The following is a 15,176-nucleotide window of genomic DNA, read 5'->3' as shown; positions in this document are numbered from 1 at the left end:
TGCTTGTGGATGCTCTTGGGGGGCTGCGGCCTCTGCTCCCCGCTCTCCTCGGCACCAATGGGGGGGGGGGCACACGCACAGAGCACGGCAAACGCTGTTAAAAAGCTCATTTTCCAGCAAAGTTCTCCACCGTCGGCGGCGGGTTGGCGGGCGGACGGGGGCAGAGGCGCAATCTGTGCTTGAATGGCTGCCGGCACATTGCCAGCCCTTTTCGGCAGGCGATGGCTGGGTTATGGAGTGGGGGGACACACACACACAACGGCTCTTTTTTAAGCTCTCCCGTCCTCCTCCTCTCCCGCAGGTTTCATAACCCTTCAAAGCGAGGAAAGGCTCCTTCGGCTGCTGGCTAACAAGCCCCTGCGGAGGAGGAGCCGTGGCCTCGGCAGGAGAGATGTTTGGCAGCAAAATCTCCCCACTGCTGTCGGAGCAGGGGGGGATGCGGAGCCGGGGGGGGGTCCCACCATCCATCGTAACCCCCCTGGGACGCACACCGGCAGCCTCAGGGGTGCAGTTTTGCACCAGGGCTACCCCAATTTGGCCCATTCTCTCCCCAAAATGCCCTTCGGCACTGATCGCAGTGCGATGCCACCCGCATCTGGGAAACCTCTCCCTCCCCACATGGACGCTGTGTGCAAATATTTATTTACACAGCATAAAGGGGTTTATTTATTAAGCTACGGCTGACAACTGTATCCAAACTAATTTCTTTTAATAAGGCACTTGCAGTCACCCTGGCAACAGCATCGGAGCACCCTTCCTTAAGACAACAACTTAACCGGATGAAAATCCCCTTGGATGCAAAAGGGGATGTTGAGGGGGACCCTCCGGAGATGCTGTGACCGGAGAGACCCATCCCCAGTCCTGGGGACACCCACTCCATCCCCGGAGAAGATGGCAGTTCCCAGCCTCTCCTAGCAGCCAGCCCTGCTCTCATTAGCGGCCCAATTAGCCGACTGAAGGGCAGCTAATAAATCACGAGTTGCTGCAGCACAGCAGGCCGGGCACGTTTTTAGCACACGGCGGGTCCCTCGGCTCCGTCCGGAGCGAGATGATGGAGAAAGCAGCGTTTCCATCCACTCAAGGGTGCAGCAAAGATGGGCAGCACTGGGGCAGGGTGGAGAATGGAGAATTTGGGAAGGGAAATTGGATTAGAAAGCAACCACCAACTCCTGTTCCAGTGCCCTTCCCTGGAGGGCATAGAGAGAGGGCTGGCAGAGGTGGGGGGACAAGATGGAAAGAGCCAGCTCTTCTGCTCTGATCCAGAGGGGGTAAATTGGGCCATAACTGTCTATTTTTTAAAATATATGTATATATATATAGGTCGTTAAAAGCAGGAGGGCATCAGAGTAGATCCTTGCTTGCCAAAAGGAAAATAAGGGATAGCATAGCTCCTACCTCCTGCTTTGGGCTGGAAAACGTGATGGCTGCTTTATTAATGCCTGTAATAATAACCCTGATTAGGGAAGGTGTACGCTGAAGGCAGAAGGATTTCAGCATCCTTCCGCTGGCCTGGGTGACAGGGTAAATGCTGAAAGCCCTGATACTAGAGAGAGAGATGGCAGCAGGATTTCTCTGCTCCTCTTCTCCGCCTCACAGAAGAATTAAACCCAGCTGCCCCTGGTTTTTAAAACCCCGTATCCATCCCTTTACAAAGCGCTGTGCGATTGGGAGTTTGCAAAAACACAACTCCCCGGATCCTGATGGAAGCTCCTTCCCCTCCGAAATCCAGCTCTTAACTCATGCACAAAAGTAGGATGGGATTTTTTTGGGCAGCCCACGAAAGGCCCCAGCCCAGGTGAGGTGCCCCTGAGGAAGAGGGCAGGCACAGCTCCGGGGAAACCCACCCCAAAACAAAGGATTCACACCGGGCCAGTCAAGCAGGCTGTGATTTACTGGGACAACAACACTTCTGCAACAGAGAACACGACTGCACTGAGGCACCCGGATGGCAAACCCGCAACACCGCCGAGCATCGCCACGCTGGGGACTCCAGAGAGGTGACATCGAGGGATGCTCGTGGTTCCCGGCACCGGTTTCCGCCCCGTCCGCCCCCCAGACACACAAACACAAACCAGAAACCTGCTGAAACACGACAAGGCTGCTACATGTCAGGGAGGGAGTGAAAGGCAACATGTTTTGGGTGGGCTCCACGGCGTTGCAGCCACGCCGGAGGCGACGGCGTGCTATTCCCTCCGTAGGCACTTGATCCGCGGAGCTGCCATCAGCTGGATCCTGCAGGAAAACCCGTCCCGGGGGTGCCCAGGGGGGACCAATGTCTCTGGGGCTGGGCGGAGAGCTCGATGCCTCAGCAGAGAGTGGAGTGGGAGGCCTGGGGGTGAGGGCACCCAGCTCCTTGTGCAGGGCACGGGGTGGCGATGGAGTGTCCCCACGGCTGCTGGGGTACCAAGTGGCAGGTTTAAAGAGACTCACCCCCTTCGTGTCCCAGCACGGACCATCCTGGAGCATCCTCTGACGCCAAGCTGGATGTGGCAGCTGGGCAGAGATGTGCACGACACAGGTCAGGGCTGGAGAAGCAAAAGCAGCATCAGGCTCCAAACCAGGCTCACCCACTTCATCCTCTTTTCTTTCCCCAAAAGCCAAGTTCTGAATCCAGAACAAGGGACCCCTTGGCTCAAGGAGCCCCCAAAGAGGAAGAGACACTCATTTTGCCAATGGCTCCAGGTTAACAGAACACTGGGCGGCCCCTGGGAGTCAGCCTGGGTCTTTTGGGAGAACCAAGGGATGAGGAACCAACTCACTAGTAACCCCAGCAGGGCTGAGATGCACGTGCCCTGGGAATAAACCCTGCTCTGGTAAAGTCAGCAGGACCAGAAGGGGTCGTGGTGGGTGGGGAGCTGAAGAAAGGCAGAAAACAAGAGGTAGGTTTTGCTCATGAGCTAAAATAGTCCCTATCTCCACTAGCTCCGCTCAGATAAAAAGGAAAAAGATTTGGTGCAAAGCATATTCCTGCTCATGACATTTTGGAAGGGAATGCAGGGGATGCTTCCCCCATGGGATGGTTTCAAAGAAAAGATAATTGTCTCAGAAGGAAACACCCTTTCTCATGTTCCCACATTTCCCCAGTTTCCCAGCTCTCTTCAGCTTGACAGTTTTCAGCTCTTACACTCACACTTCCCTTCTTACCCATCCCTCCTCGGCAGAGGAGCCAAAACCCCTCTGCCTGTGAACCAGCTGCATTTCCTGTGGTTTGTCCTCAGACAAAACCAGAACCGGGGCCTTCCTCCAGCAGAAAATTAAAGATTAATAAAAAAAAAAAAAAATCAAAAAAAACCCCCAAAATCTGGAACCTGTATTTCTCCCTGGGAACACCACTGACTTCTAGTAACGAGTGAGCTTTTGGCTGAAAAATGTCCACTCTCAGCTTCTCCTCCTCTTCTTCCCATCAGTTTCTGCAAGCCACGGTCCCCATGGTGCCTCCACTGCCCTTGGTCTGCTACAAATTAGGGTGGGTAACGAAGCTCCTGGCAATTGCCTGGGTTTCACTGGGCTGGGCTGGAGATGGTGGGGCTGGTGAAGGACTTTGCACCGGGATGAAAGCCGCCCATCACGGAGAACAACTCATCTGGGCTCCTGCAGAGCCGTGGTACCAACAACGGGTCGAGGGATGCAGTTTGTGTCTGGCAGCATCTTGGCTTGAAGCAGCGTGAAGGCAAGAAGCGGAGATGGGGAGAGCGAGGGGCTCTGCATCATCCCGGGGTTTGGGAGGGCTCTTCCCCTCTCTTCCCTTCAAGAGGGCTGAGGCAAGGGCAGCTCTGGCCACGGCTCTCGGGAGAGATGCTGCAGAGGTCCCGGTGCCAGCCCACCAGCTCGGGGAAGGGTTTAGAGGGTCAGGCATCCTTAAGAGAGCAAGCCTCCAAGCTGATGGATTCAAAGGCAGGTCCCTGCGGTTCAGAGCCTACAGACCAGCGCACGGGAGGCTCGTGCGGAGAAGGAAGGATGCAGCATTTTGGCAGGGAATAAAATTCCTCCATTATTTTAATGCAGGGCATCTCTATTTGGCGTCAAGTGCAAAGGCTTCCTTAGCCCGTCCCTTCCTTCAGTCCCGGGTGCCCCTGCTCTGCCTGTGAAGCTCCGAAGGCACGCTGTCAGCTCCAAGGGGTCTCGCAGACCCCCTCTGGGGTGACAGAGGGGCTGAGGGAGCCCAGCACCGTCTGGATGTGATGGGGTTTGGTCCCAGCCTCCGACTGGCCTGGCTTGTTGGTGCATCGCTGGGCTTGAGGCAAAGCGTCCTCCCGGCCGTGACAGTGGGGTCGCTCTTCAGACGGTCAGTTCCAGCCCGGATTTCCTTTGGTCCATGAGATGAGCACGTGGTTAGATGTTCACCTTTGCCAAAAGACATCTGAGATGGCAGAAGCCAGGAAGGAGCCTCGGGAGATCAGAGACCCATGGCTGAGGGACCGCGGCAAGGGCTTGGTGGTGATTGAGGGCTGGGAAGAGGCAGCCAAGCAAGGACTGGGCAAACTGAGCTGGCACTGGGGAGACCTGCTCTGGGAACAGGGCTGGGAACCGGAGGAAACCAGGATCAGAGAGAACTGCTGTAGCTGGAGGTGCTGCTCCAGTTAAAAATAAATAGCATCCTACTGCGGGCAGCTGGTAGGTACCCTCCCGGGGCAAAATACCAACCGCTGAGCACAGGATTTTACCCGGGCTGTTTCCCTTTTGCAGGGCTTGCTCTAATAAACACGCACTGTCCCTGCAGCAGAGAGACTGAGCTCCTTGGAGGAGTTTCCTCGAGGACATGTCCCTGCTCCGGTGCCCTTGGGAAGCTGCCCGAGCCTCTCTCCTTGTCCTCTTTACACGCTGCTTGGGTTGTAGCACAGCAGGTTGAACTCCAGGTTTTCATCCCAGTGCCGGAGCAGGACGAAGAGCTGCTGGGCTGCAGCTTTCACCGTGGCCAGGCTGTATCCCTCTGGGAAGTCCTGTTCGCTCAGCCACAGGCTGGCCTTGGCGGCCACCAGCTCCCACTCGATGAAGTAGGAAGCTGAGCTGTGCTCCAGCCAGGCCAGGGCCACCGCCGTGGCCCACAGCATCCCCTCCGGCTCTGTCTGCTGCTGCAACTCGATGTCAAAGAGCAACGCCTGGACCTCCGAGCTGTCCGTCTCCGAGCCCTGGCCGCTGTCAGCTTGCTGCTCGGCCGAGGCTGACGTGCTCTCTGGGGAGGAGAAGCGGCGGATGGTGATGGCTGGTGGGGAGAGCTCCTTCTCGGCTTTCAGGGCTTTGGAGATGCTTTCCACCGCGCTGCCTGAGAAGTGGCGAAGGCGGCCAGCATCGTCCCTGTGGCTGCTGGGTCGCTCCGGCACCGCACACAGAGCAATGTCTCTGTTGGTGGGACTCTTCCCGTGCGTGCCATCGGGAACCAGAAGCTGCTGGCCAGAGCTGAGGCTTTTGTGGTCCTCGGAGGGACCGGTCTTCTTGGTGCTATAGGAGCTGGAGGGGCTGAGGGCCAGGCGGTGGCAGGCGAAAGGAGATGTCCACTTCAGCTTCTCCATGGGGATGTTGACAGCATCACAGAAGGCTGAGTTCATCAGAAAGGCACCACAGGCCAGCTGCAGAGACGCCTGCAAGGAGCAGTAGGCACATAGAGAAGCTCTGAGATACCAACCACTTCCAGGACCTTCAGGAAAAAGGCATGGATGGGTGGAGCAGACTCCATCTGCTCCGTCTCTGAGCAGACCATCGGATGCGGCTGTCAGAGACAGGATCTGGGGGGAACCTCCTGCCCTCCGCTCCCCTGCAGTAACCATGCAACCCTGACAAGACCTGGGAATGAGCTGCTCACCAGGGGAAGGTAGTCTATGTTCTCATTGTCACCCTCAGAGCTGGCTTCGCTCACTCTGGTTGGAGATTTACTCATGAAGCCTTTGGCGGCTCGAGTCAGCAGCCTGGTTTTATTGAAGGTCAGCCTGCAGGAGGAGGGGAAGGTGGCCATTACCTCCGTGCCCCTCCTGATGCCCACCCTCCCCTCCGAAAGCCATCCCTGGTCCCCAGACACTGGCATCATGCTCGGTCTCAGCTTCAGCCTCTAACCCCAGGGTGTCCCTCCCCTTCCCCTCACTTGTGTTTGCATCAGACCCACGGAGGTGCAAGACATCTGCTCAGGTCAGAGGAAGGCTGAGCTGGCCCGTACCTTGCAGCAAAGAGGCTCTCGATGGATTTTTGGGCTTGTGCAGAGGTAGCAGACAGGCTCTGTAATGGCCCTGGGAAGACACACAAAGCTGGGGGTAAAACGAGGTGCTACAGGAGACTGAAAGGGAGCAGAATCTACGCGCTGGGACATGGGGTGGCTTGTTCCACTGCTGAGTCTTTGGCAAAATCCTTCCTCTCCCCTTGCCTCATTTCTCCTACATGGATAATGAAATTCCCTCAAAAATACCTCTCAAAAATGAACCTGGGGGAAATCTATATCAAAGGCCCCATCAGGCTCTGTCCTTTGCACCCCCAAAGGAGTCAGGTCTTGTGCTCTCAGGCCCAATTTTAGGTCCTAAGGTTTTATGAAACCCCAAAAACTCAGCAGAAGTATTTGGCGAAGGGCCCAAATCACGGACTCGATGGACCTGCAGCCCGGCAAAGTTCCGTCAGCTCTTTCCCCTACCTTCAGGGAGACCGCAGCGCTCCCAGCCCGAGGAGGAAGGGGTGCTGCAGGGCGACAGGCTGCTCTCCTCTGCATCTGCAAGGGAGGAACCACATCAGCAACGCCACCCAGCCCAAACTGCCACCGCGCCGGGCTGCGGCACGGCCGCTCTCCCTCCCCATGGCGTTATCAGGTTAATGAGCCTGATCAGGGGCGATTTTAATTCAGCTGCGGATCTGACAACGCCAGACAAGGTCCGATCCAACTCGTCTTCATTAGCGAAGGATTTGGTGACAAGCAAGTGTCTCACATCCCCTTTGCCTCTAATTACACCCGGTCTCATCCCTCACGTTATCTGCGTTACGGCTGCCAATTAACTTCCAAGCATTGTCAGCAGCCGCTGCCTGCGATTTGGGAGTTTCAGGGGAAATTGCAGCTTCTTCCCCATTGAAGGAGATGGACTCCAGCCAGACACGTGTCTGGTGAGCACCATATTCAAAGAGGAAGGCAGAAGAAAAAAAAAGACCGGAGAAGATGTCCCTTCATAGACTAAACCACTAAGATCCCAGGGGATCTTACTCATGCCGTAAAATCCATCGTCTCCATTCTGACCACAAGCTGACTGGGGACGTCCAGGGGAAACGCCACGATGTCTTCTGTTTCCCGAGCTCAGGCTCCTCTGGCGGTCTTGCTTGGATGCTGCCCCTTGGCATGAGAGAAGGGAATTGCCAGCATTAGAGAGGGACTGGCACACACACAATGGCAACAAAACCCACAGAATGACGAGTTTGGTCAACTCTGGGCATCCAGACCTAAGAGTAGACCTTTTGCCTGGCCATGGGAAAGAGGTTCTTGCCACCAAGAGCGGCAGGCATGGCGTTAGGTTCAGCCATGGCCTTAGGTATATAGGTCTGATACTGAATTAAGCCATGGCTTCGTAGGGTTTGCCCTAAGCAAGGTTTCTCAGGTGAGAAAACCTCCCAGGACAAGGTTTTACCCCTCCGTCGGCCCCGTGTTACCCGTGTGGGTGTACTCGACCACAGTGGGCAGGTAGGCGTTGGTGCTCAGGTCCACTGGCATGAACGCCGTGTACTTGCTGATGACGTTGCAGGCCTTGCTGGTGTGGACAGCATTGACCTGGTACCGCCGCCCGGACCCTGCCATGGGAGAGACACCAGGGTTAGAGTCCCACGTGCCCCGTGGGCTCCATTCACCCTTCGCATCAAGCTCCCAGACCCACTTCCATGCTTCTGCTCCATGCCCAGCAGGGACTGTGTCCCTCTCAGCTCTGCCTGCTGCATCTTCTGCTCTTATTTTAATAGAATCATGGGATCATGGAATAGTTTGGGTTGGAAGGGACCTTAGAGATCATCGAGTTCCAACCCCCCTTGCCATGGGCAGGGACACCTCCCACTAGACCAGGTAAGATGCACTTTATGGAGCAGAAGTTTGACAAGACCCAGGGACAGAAGAGAACAGCGATGCATGGCTGCTGTTGGACCCCCTGAGTTTGATGCTACCTCCCAGCTCCAGGTGACTAACTCCTTAAAAATAACCAGTCACCCAACACGTGAAGCAGAGGAGCACGAAGGAGCATGAACTCGAGCGCATTGCTGTGCAGCAAGGTCGCAGAAGCAGGAGAAAAGTGCAAGGCAGCTGGAGGGGGCTGTCGTTGGGGAACTACATGAGATATTTCTCCCACTGCCTGCCCTTGTATTAACTTGAGAACCTGCTGAAGCTGCTGGGAAGCCCACCCCAAGGCAGGGCAGGGTCTGCCTGCAGTTACCGTGCTCGATTTCACACTCCTTCTCGGCAAGCTGCTCAAAGTCCCGGATCACCGACTTGGCTGCCAGGTGGTGGAAGGTCTCGCTCCACAGGTCTGCGTCACCGTCCGTCTGGCTCTCCCGCTCTTGGAAGAGAGGGTGGATATCAAAGGCGACTTCCCACTGCACGGGCTCGTTGCTCCTTAGTCCTTTCACCACCGCCTTGCAGAAGGTCCTGGGGGAGTGCGGGGAGCCACGGGCAGCGCTGAAGTCGAAGTCCTGGGGTTCCCAGTCAGAGGAGGTCTCAGTTTCAAACGCGAAGGAAGGATGCTGGGCAGACTCTGCAGAGAGGGGAGAGGTGGATAATTAATCACATCCGTGGGAGCTGAATTCCCCACTGCCACCAAGAAACCGTAATTAATACTTCCTAATTTTCACACGGTGGCACAAGAACGTGACAGAAATGGGAAACCCTGGCACGGACAGGTGAGGGTGGCCATGCCTCCCTCTCTCCCCAGTTACCCAGATCCCCGGGGCTCCGGCTATCCGATGAGGACCGCAGGCTCGCGCTGGCATCAAGTGGTCCCAAGCCCCTTCCCGGAGACACTTGCTGCAGCCCCTCCATCACCGGTGGGGAGTCGGGGTCGTGGCAGAAGGACATGCAGCTCCGGTGAAGCAGGGACGGCCGCCGGGCACCGGCACCGCGGATCCTCGTGGCAGAGACGAGGGAGTTGGCTGCGAAGGGCTGAGAGCAGAGCAAATATTAGGGCTGGAGCTGGGTGCAGCCGATGGCAGGGACCCGCTCTGTCCCTTCCGATCCCATCAGCTCCCTGCCCCATCCCAGCGTGAGATATAACTGGGCAAACATGCAGGTCCCTCTCTGCTCAGCCCCTGCTGGGATCCGTGCCCAGACAGAACCCCCCCATCAGACCTGCAGAGTGTCCCCAAGGGACCCCGGCCCCAGGGGCTCCTTCCCCAGACAGGCAGAAGGTGAAATATGAGTTTCATCCCTCCAGACATTTTAATGACTTCACTTGGGAACCAAAGGAAAGAAGACAGACAGAAAGATCAAGGACCAGTTGCTTAGTAACGAAAGCAGAGAGGCGCAAGGGATGGGGAGAAGGGAATTTTTATCTTTCTTTTTTTTTTTTTTTTTTTTAAATTAAAAAAAGACTGTTTCTCCACTTTCAGAAGACACAATTTCCCCCTCCAGCATCTCCGGTGCCACATTCCACATCGATATCCCCCTCCATGGTGAGCAGAGACACCGAGCTCTGGCTGTTTCCGTCCCTGTCCCCAGGAGAGTGGGAAGGTCCCCCCAAAATGGACAGTCTCTCTGTCTTCCCAGCACAGCACCAGCCAGGGACAGAGGTGGTACAAAGTGGTGGATCACGGTGATGGATGGAAAGATGCTTTTCCTGGGTGGCAGGCAAGAACGTGGCCTCCACCACCACTGAATTTTTGATGCTCTATGAAACCACCAGCAAAAATGGGAGGCAGGCAGCTCCAGGAGCTACTTTCCAAGCTAGGACTGAGATATTTACGAGCAAGCCTGTCACAGAAACCCCCGCCAGACCCTTTCTATTCAAAACCTGCTCCTTCTCCTGCCCGAGCTCTCCTCCCAGCCAGAGGAAGCCGGCTGGGAACAGAGCCGGGGGTTTAAGCTGCCCATCGCAAGCGCTGACCTTTCCTTCCCAGCACGATGTGCAAGGAGACAAGCTGAGGGCTCACGTTCACACCCCTGAAAATGTCAAGCCCTGGCAGCCAGACTGGGAGCAGGGAGAGCCGCCGGGAGCCCTCACAGCACGAGGGATAGCAAAACCAGGCTGCAATTAATTAAGACCAGGATTCATGCTGTTAACCGTTTACTGCCCTCCAGAAGGGAGTCGTTTCCATCCCTGCCTTCACGCTGAGCATCCCGTGGGCAGGAGGATGCTCTGTGGACCTTCGCGATGCAGGCAAGGTCACTGGTAGCCCTAAAAAGTACCATTGCTCACCCTTCATCCAGCAATGCTGCTCACCACCCTCACTGAAGGGTAGAGGTTCCTCCCAACAGAGCCCTGGCCCCTCTTCTCTTTCGCCCCCTCATCTCAACTCCAGCCCCCCGTCACCCAGCAGATCTCCAACCCGCAGCAGAAGAGAAACCAAAGCCCCCGACATCCCGCTCCGAGTTTCCATGGGAACAAAAGTGCTGCTGGTCCTCCCAGCCCTGCAGATGTTGATTGCAGAGCAGAGCATCCCGGCGATGCCAAGGATGGGAGAAAACCATCCCTACCCTTCTGCAGAACAGTTGAAAAATTGTCCCAAATTCCACCCGCCATCTGCAGCGGGCGGGGGACATAACACTGTTCAGTGGATGTATTCTCACACAGGTCCATGTCTCAGCCTGACGCTGGGTATGGGCTGTGGTTCCAGCTACAGCAGTGGGGAATCTGCTTCAGGACTGACTTTCTTGTCCCCTGCAGAGCACAGATGTGCCACCGCCCTGGGGAGAGTTTGCATCAATGGGGAAATATGAAGGAAGCAGCAGTCTGGGTGTCGGACGAGCAACAAGGGCCACTTGGAGGAAAGGAAAGGCATTATTCATCATGGAAAAGCTGGGCTTCCATGGGGAGGAACTGCTATAGGTTATCAGGATGGCACCCTGCTCCCTGTTCGGCTTGTTTCCTACATGTTTGTGATGTGCTGCAGCACAGAGCATGGGCACATATCTACCTATATCTATCTATCCATCTCAGGACTAGTGTGAGCCAGGCTCTTTCCCTTATGCATCTGAGACTTCCCTGCTGCTGCACGCTGGCCTCTGCCTGCAGGCAAAGCCTCTCCAGGGGTCACGTACCTGGAAATCCACCTGCCAGGGCTCCGGGCTGACCTGCTGCAGGTCCTGCAGGTGGGTTTTCCGAAGGGGGTTTTTCACCAGGGCGGTGCCAGGATCACTGGCTGTCGGCACCTTCTTGCAAGGCTCGTGGTCAGCGATTTGCGTGGTGCTGTAGGCTCGTCTCCTGGAGGAAGCCTTCACATCCATTCCTGCGTGGTGGGAGAGAGGATCAGCTTCGCTCTGGAGCAGGACCAGCCAGCACCATCTGCCCTTGGCTCCCAGTAGGCAGCAGGGAGCCCACCCCTCTGGTCCTGCCAGGGCTGAGGGGGACACGCTCAGCCCTGCAAGATTTTAAGCAAAGCAAAAGGAAATAAGAGCCTACATTCAAAACTCTTGGGGAAGTCGGGAGAGCAGATTGGGGAGGTTTTGTCTGAGCTGTTTTCAGCCAGAAAAAGCCTGACTGCGTTTCCCCAAACCTCCCTGGAGAAGACAAAGGCTTTACTAATGAAATTTCATTAGCGCAGACATTCTCCTGTCAGAGCAAGAGTAAAATTTCATTTGGAAAGGCATGATTTCTCATTGCTTTTGACAAGGTTGAGGGGATGCGCAGCACAGTTCCTCTCTGAATATAAGGGAAGAACACCCCATGAGTAACAGAGGCTTCCTTGTCACATGGAAATGCAACCAGCTCTGGGGTGCAACCAGCCGCTTTATGCTGCATGTTGCTGACACAAATGCCCAGCCTAAATCATGATGGCGAGGGGTGACACCCTAGAGACAGGGCTTTGGGTCCATATCCCCCTCTCCTGACCTTGAATTGCAACTTCAGGGCTTGCAGGGAAGTGACTGCTTTGCAGGTGCAGGGGTAGTCTTAGCTGGGCTCACTCCTCTCCTTCTCCGCACACTGGAAGGCAGCTTGGGAAGCTTGTAAATAATTACGTGGCCAAAACTAAAGCTGCTTTGAAAATCTCCAGGGAAGCCAGTTCTCCAGGGCTTCCCTTGATTTCCTGACAGGTTTGGATAAAACATCCAAACCAAACAGACTCGCTCGAGCCTCGGGAGATCTGTCGCCCCTCCTGCAAACCCCTCCGGCTCTTTGCAGAGATACAGCCGAAGAGACTTATTTGTCAGACAAGCAAATTGGCAGAGCAGCGACAGAAGCTTGATTAGAAAGACAGGGGCATCACACCCACGCTTGTACAGAGGGAAATCTGACCGGTGTCCGTGTCCGATTCTCCCCCGGGATCTCTGCCCACCACCAGGTGATCGGGGGCACGCTCAGTGGGGCAGCACCCCTCCGAGTCTCTGGAGTGGTTCCAGCTCTCCACGCCTGCTCCCTCCTCCTGGGAGTGAAAGAAAACAGAGCTGCCCGACTCCTGGGACCGCATCATGCTGTAACGTCGCCTCTTGTCCTGGGGGAAAGCAAAGAGATAGAATGGGTCCTACCACCGCGTCTGTCACCTGAAAGGAACCACTGCTTGTGCACAAGGACCCTTATCACAGAGTCACAGAATCACAGAATGGCACGGGGTTGGAAGGGACCTCTGGAGATCATCCAGTCCAACCTCCTGCCAGAGCAGGGTCACCCAGAGCAGGTTGGACAGGAACTTGACCTTGTCGGTTTGGAATATCTCCAGAGAGGGAGACTCCACACCTTCTCTGGGCAGCCTGTTCCAGGGCTCTGACACCCTCAAAGTAAAGTTTTTCTTCATGTTTGGGTGGAACTTGCCATGTTCCAGTTTGTGCCCATTGCCCCTTGTCCTGGCACCGGGCACCACTGAGAAGAGTCTGACCCCATCATCTAGACACCCACCCTTTAGATACTGCTCAGCATTGATGAGATCCCCTCTCAGTCTGCTCTTCTCCAGGCTGAACAAACCCAGGTCTCTCAGCCTTTCCTCAGCAGAGAGATGCTCCAATCCCTGATCATCTTCATAGTTCTCTGCTGGACTCTCTCCAGCAGTTCCCTGTCCTTCTTGAACTGGGGGGCCCAGAACTGGACACAGGACTCCAGCTGTGGCCTCACCAGGGCAGAGCAGAGGAGGAGGATGACCTCCCTCAAACTGCTGGCCACACTCTTTTGAATGGCCCCCACGAGACCATTGTCCTTGGCCACAAGGGCACATGGCTGGCTCCTACATCTCCCCGATGTCTCACCCACCATCTCCTTTGAGGACAGAGCAAGAAGCCAAGAGGCACCTCCTGAAGAGGCACAAAGAGTCGAGGTGCCCGTTTGTGCACGTGCACACCAACAGCCCCCACTCCTGGGACAGCCCCACCAGCCAGCGCTGCCCGGACTCACAGATCTGGGGTTGGAGATGTACAGGGAGGTGTCGCAGATGATGCCGTAGCCAACCAGCCGGTCACCAGGGAAGAGGCAACTGGTGCTGACAGGGGAAACCAAGACCTCGGTGCTCTCGGGAAAGACCCACTCCACGGACACGTCACTCAGGACTGGCGCCATCGCCTTCTTCAGTGACTTGATCATCTGAGGCAGAACGCAGAGGGGAACGGTTATAGGAGCAACTGGATGTCCCCTGTGCCATGGTGCATGCTCTGTGTGTTGCAGGGAAGGGGAAAATTTCCCCAAACAAATCATCAGGTCATTCCTACCCTCTCCTGACCTTAGATGGGAGCCTGCTCCCTCTTAGACTGCTCTGACACTGCTCTGACACCCGTCCCAGCACCCCCAGGCCCTTGGCATGGTTATACCAAAGGCAGCAGAGCAGATATTGATACAGCGCAGGGCTGATCTCACACCGCATGTTGCCAGCCCAGAGCAAGGTGGCAGCTTGTGGCCAGAGGTATCTTGCTCCGGTGCGAGGCAGCATCCCCCGATCCCCTTCCAGCACCCAGGAAAAGCTGCTGGGCTTCACTTCTCCAAGCCCCAAGCCCCGACACTCAGGTGCCAACCGACGGCACCGCTATTTTTGGTGCAGGTCCTTGCTGGCACAAGCGCCTGCCGGAGATCAGCAATGCTCTGCCAATTACACACGCGGAGAAGACCAATATCCGTGAATATCTCATGGACAAACCTACCAGGGAGCCATCCACAAGAGCTTCCCTGCACACCAGGGGAAGAGAACACCAGATTTAGAGGCAGAACAGCTCAACTGTTCTCTATTGTTCACTGCTTTTTCACAGGCTCAGGAAGACACACCAGGCTGTGTTTTATAAGGGCATTAATTGATGCCTCAGACTGCTGAAGGCATCAAGCTGCACAGCCCGCAAAGCTCTTTATTAATAGCTCTATAAAAAAACAAACCTCCCTTCACTGTCTTTGCTTTTAATTTACATCAGAAACGCAGATACCGTTCTGTCTTAGAGAGGTTTTTGTGTGCTCCAGGTTCCTGCAGCGGGTTGGGCCGCTGAACCCCTTCTTTTGAGATCAAGAACGTAGCGGCCAGCTTTTTAGAGATATTTAGGAGCTAAAGACCCAATTCTCTCTGGGTTTAATCATCCAGCAGATGACGGGACAGGCAGTGTGCTTTCACCAGGGGACAGAGCCATTCTTACACCGTATTTAAGGTACACGGGTTTACTCAGTCTTCATGGGGAGAGTGGAAACGAAGAGGCTCCCCCTCTTTGCTTTAAAGGTGGCTTAATAGGCAAAGCTATCGCAGCGTATTCCTCTCCCCTCAGACCCTGGGTGCTTCTCGTCTGAGCAACGCCAGGGCTGAGTCTGACTTCAAAACTAATTGGCTGCTTTGATGCCGGTTCCTCTGCCCTCGCCGGTGTCTGAGGCAGCAGCTACCTTTGAAGCCGAAGCTGCTGTATCACGGCTATCGCTTCTCCCCGTCCCCGCGCAGAGGGTAAACACACCCTCCCACTCCCTCTGACAGCCGGAGATGAAGATGCTCTTTCATCCCCTCCCGCTCGCCCACCTGCTGCCGAGTGGGAGTTGGAAAAGGCAGCACCAGGATGGGGAATGAGACCCGTTAGTGAGCCGTGACCTCCCCCTCGCTGAACCACAGCATCGCTCGAGCCTCACGAGGTGGTCCCC

The 15,176-nt window shown here is 55.8% G+C and overlaps 1 protein-coding gene across 1 annotated transcript in view; it reads right to left on the bottom strand.

Annotated features, from left to right (window-relative positions):
- Positions 1 to 4,814: 4,814 nt before the first annotated feature.
- The window catches only part of VWA5B1 (von Willebrand factor A domain containing 5B1), a 28,016-nt gene continuing 17,654 nt past the window's right edge, over positions 4,815 to 15,176 (bottom strand). Inside the window, exons 16-26 of the mRNA XM_074161581.1 lie at positions 13,476 to 13,661; positions 12,390 to 12,585; positions 11,195 to 11,382; positions 8,878 to 9,100; positions 8,379 to 8,696; positions 7,612 to 7,749; positions 7,172 to 7,297; positions 6,614 to 6,688; positions 6,149 to 6,218; positions 5,801 to 5,924; positions 4,815 to 5,579 (exon numbers count right to left, since the gene is read on the bottom strand). Of these exons, the coding sequence (XP_074017682.1) occupies positions 4,815 to 5,579; positions 5,801 to 5,924; positions 6,149 to 6,218; positions 6,614 to 6,688; positions 7,172 to 7,297; positions 7,612 to 7,749; positions 8,379 to 8,696; positions 8,878 to 9,100; positions 11,195 to 11,382; positions 12,390 to 12,585; positions 13,476 to 13,661 (2,409 nt within the window). The remainder of the gene's footprint in view (positions 5,580 to 5,800; positions 5,925 to 6,148; positions 6,219 to 6,613; positions 6,689 to 7,171; positions 7,298 to 7,611; positions 7,750 to 8,378; positions 8,697 to 8,877; positions 9,101 to 11,194; positions 11,383 to 12,389; positions 12,586 to 13,475; positions 13,662 to 15,176) is intronic.

This window comes from Numenius arquata, chromosome 20, assembly GCF_964106895.1.
Source record: "Numenius arquata chromosome 20, bNumArq3.hap1.1, whole genome shotgun sequence".
Taxonomy (NCBI): Eukaryota; Metazoa; Chordata; class Aves; order Charadriiformes; family Scolopacidae; genus Numenius; species Numenius arquata.
Note: the sequence above shows the minus strand (reverse complement) of the source record. Positions and strands in the feature narration are given on the sequence as shown.